We start from the raw sequence: 3,367 nt of genomic DNA, 5'->3' as shown, positions 1-3,367 counted from the left end.
ATATGTGTCATGGGATGGCCTAAGAAGAGCACTTTGACACCAATCTTGATTTAAAGTTTCAAATGAGTATTTGAAGATTAAAAACTCTGAAAGGTCCTGCAATAAATATATTGCTAGAATGTTAGAATTTTCCAAACTTCATAAGCACATTTTCCCTTGAATCTTTTATCCATAATATCAATAATGCACATGTACCTGGATAGCACTGAATTATATCACATGGAACTAAACTTTCATTAAAACAACAACAACAACAACAACAACAATAACAACAACAAAAAAAACTTAGGTAGTGATAGACTTAGAATATCACTTGAACTTTTGACATTCCATAAAAGTGAAACTTCTCTAAGGGATGGCAAAAAAACACACATCAACAATATTGTTTGGAAAAGAACAGTTTGTTTTCAAAGAACTATCAGTAAGTTAGATTTTATAAAAACTTGCCCACCAAGTAAAAAAATACAGCATGTCTTCTTTTTTTTTCCCCCAAATAAAAAAGACTACAAATTTACTAAGACTTCAAAATTTCTGCTATTCTCTTTATGGTGGAAGACCTCCACGGCTATCATATTAACAGTATCAATTTTATACCTTCCAACATTATTATGACAAAGTCAAAAATAACATTATTTTTAATAGTCCAGGTATATGGAAAATCCCCCAATGTTTCTTGTATAGAACCAGCACTAATCAAGATGACTCGATATTTTTGTTTAAACTCAGCATAAAAATGGCTTTATAGTGTTTTGTTTGTTTGCTTGTTTCTGGTTTTTCGTTCAAGTTTGCTTTAAACTGACAATGACTATGCTATGCTCAGTCATAAAGGATGCGGGACAAAGTGTTCATATTCTTCCAATTAGGAATCTGAATAATTTGCAAACAATGGAATATCAGAAAACATTTTCATTTATCCATTTGACATGAGCTTAACTTTCCATTTGTGGGTAGCACCTGCCAAACGATTTCCATTTTCAGTCCTTCCCTAAGATGCTCCTAAATACTTTCCAAATATTCTGTTTTTATTTTGAACATAGAAAATTAGTGCCACTTTCATTGTAAAAATGATTATTTATGATATTGACAAATAATCTGGTATTTATAAATGAGCTATGTTTTATTTATTGGAAAACATTTTCAGCACTTGTGCTCTAATCTGTTTTGTTCTAACACTATAAATTACAGGGTTGAGAGCAGGTGGAATGACTACATAGAAATTAGCCAGAAGGATGTGGATAAAGCGAGGTATATTCTCACCAAACCTATGGGTCATGAATGAGAAAAATGCAGGGATATAGAAAATCAACATGACACACACATGAGAACCACAGGTGCTGAGTGCCTTGAGTCATGCATCATGTGAAGAAAGTCAAAATACAGCATGAAGGATCTGTACATAGGAAATGACAATTGCTATGATATCAAAGACCAGGATAGAGATAGTACATAAGCTATAGACGATGTTGACCCTGATGCTGGCACAAGACAAGCGGGCAATGCCCATGTGCTCACAGTAAGTGTGAGGAATAACTTGGTGTCCACAAAATGGAAGCCTTAGGATGAGTAGAACAAACGGTAAGGCAAAGGCTAAGGGTCTCAGAAGGATGGCCAGTGCCATAACTGACACTACCTTGTTTGTCAGCACCAACGTGTGGTGAAGAGGGTCACAGATGGCCACATAGCGATCATAGGCCATGGCCACAAGCACAGCTGATTCTATGCCAGTGCACAAGTGGATGAAGAATATCTGGGTAAGGCATCCTTCAAAGGAGATTTCTCTCGGGGTAAACCAGAAGATGCCAAGCATTTTAGGGATGGTGGATGCAGACAGACCCAGATCAATAGATGACAGAATGGCCAGGAAGTAGAACATGGGCTGATGGAGACTACTCTCAGTCTGAATCATAAAAAGGATGGTGATATTCCCAAGGACAGCTGTCAGGAACACAACAAAGAAAGGAAATCCAATCCAGAGATGCATACTTTCCAGCCCAGGAATTCCCAGAAGAAGGATAGAATAGGGATGAAATAGAGTGGTATTCATTGAGGCTGTCCTTCTGGGAAATTTTTATACTAAAGTATATCGTAGACTGAATGTCTGTCATTCATTGAGTTTGTCTTATCCTCGCTTAGTGCACAGAGAAAACAAATAAATCAGTGAAACTAATATCTACGATATTTCTGCATCATAGAGGCTTCAAAGTATTTACAATTTAATGGCAATATGTGGCCCAAATATTTCAGTGTACTTCATTAGATCCATTCAAGTAAATTCAATATTTTAGTTCAACAAACAGTAATTATCTACCACGTATGTACCAGATCATATGCTGAGACTGATCGCAAAAGATGAACTAAAGAACATTTGTTTTCTGATGCAACATAGTGGTTTAAATTTAGTGTCAGTAGTTGTAACAGTTACGCAAATCAGCAATGTAAACTTATAAAATATTGGTGAGATAAAATTGTTCCCTTACTACTTTAGAAGCACAAAAGATTCTCTTGAAAACATTTTAACCTTATTTCACGGAAAAACTGTTTAATTCACAAATATACATGTTATGGACAAATAAGTAGATACATGATTTAAATATGACCAGACCCATTATAGTTCACATTTATGAGCCGAGCATAGGTAATCCACTCTTCGAAGAAACCACAAATGTACCGAACTGGAACAGTCTAAGATAATTTTGGATGTGTGCAGGTGTTTTATTGTTTAAGTCTGGAAGTCTTTCTCATTCCACAGTCAGCTTCCAATCTCTCCTTTCTTGCGGGTGCAAATATTAGAGAGGAACCCTGCCTTGAGGTTTTATTATCGAAGTCTCATACTCTGGATAACCCTCTCAGGATAATCTTCTTACTCTGGATCTACTTACAGTGGAGTGAACATATCCCTCTTCATTTCAGATCTGGTGATTGTAAAGGTAAACTGAGGCTGGAGCCGAACCGGGAACGAAGACACAAGGCAAATGGCAGTGAGAATAGCTTTTATTAGGGCTGTGGGTGAGGTTCCTCGGTCCAAAGGTGTGGGCCGAGGAAGTCGCCCTGAGGGAGGAGGGTAGGGGCTTTTTATAGCCCGAGAGGTAGGGAAGCTGGTTGTGCAAACAGGGCCTGGTGGGTCTTGAAACTACTAGGGCAGGAGTTGAGTAAGTGTCATGAGGAAGGGGTCTTTGGAAACTGTCAACTGAAACTGCTGTTTATGAAATTGTGGAATGCAGGTGAGCTGCAGGTCATGGGGGAGGGTGGTTGCCCAGCCGGAACTCTGACACATGTAAGTCTGCAGGTGTGTGTGTACAAGGGTGAAGGGAGTCTTTAACAAAAGGCCTGCTACGCCGGGTAACGCCGTCATGTTGGGTCTAGATTC

The 3,367-nt window shown here is 38.1% G+C and overlaps 1 protein-coding gene across 1 annotated transcript; it reads right to left on the bottom strand.

Annotated features, from left to right (window-relative positions):
- Positions 1–924: 924 nt before the first annotated feature.
- On the bottom strand, positions 925–2,235 carry LOC104677201 (olfactory receptor 52E1). The gene has a single exon (XM_010382166.2). It carries the CDS (start codon positions 2,042–2,044, stop codon positions 1,370–1,372), a length of 675 nt encoding a protein of 224 aa, XP_010380468.2. The 5' UTR covers positions 2,045–2,235; the 3' UTR covers positions 925–1,369.
- Between the last annotated feature and the right edge of the window lie 1,132 nt (positions 2,236–3,367).

Source organism: Rhinopithecus roxellana, chromosome 15 (assembly GCF_007565055.1).
Source record: "Rhinopithecus roxellana isolate Shanxi Qingling chromosome 15, ASM756505v1, whole genome shotgun sequence".
In the NCBI taxonomy this organism is placed as follows: domain Eukaryota; kingdom Metazoa; phylum Chordata; class Mammalia; order Primates; family Cercopithecidae; genus Rhinopithecus; species Rhinopithecus roxellana.
The sequence above is the reverse complement of the archived record's forward strand: the minus strand, read 5'-3'. Positions and strand labels throughout refer to the sequence as shown.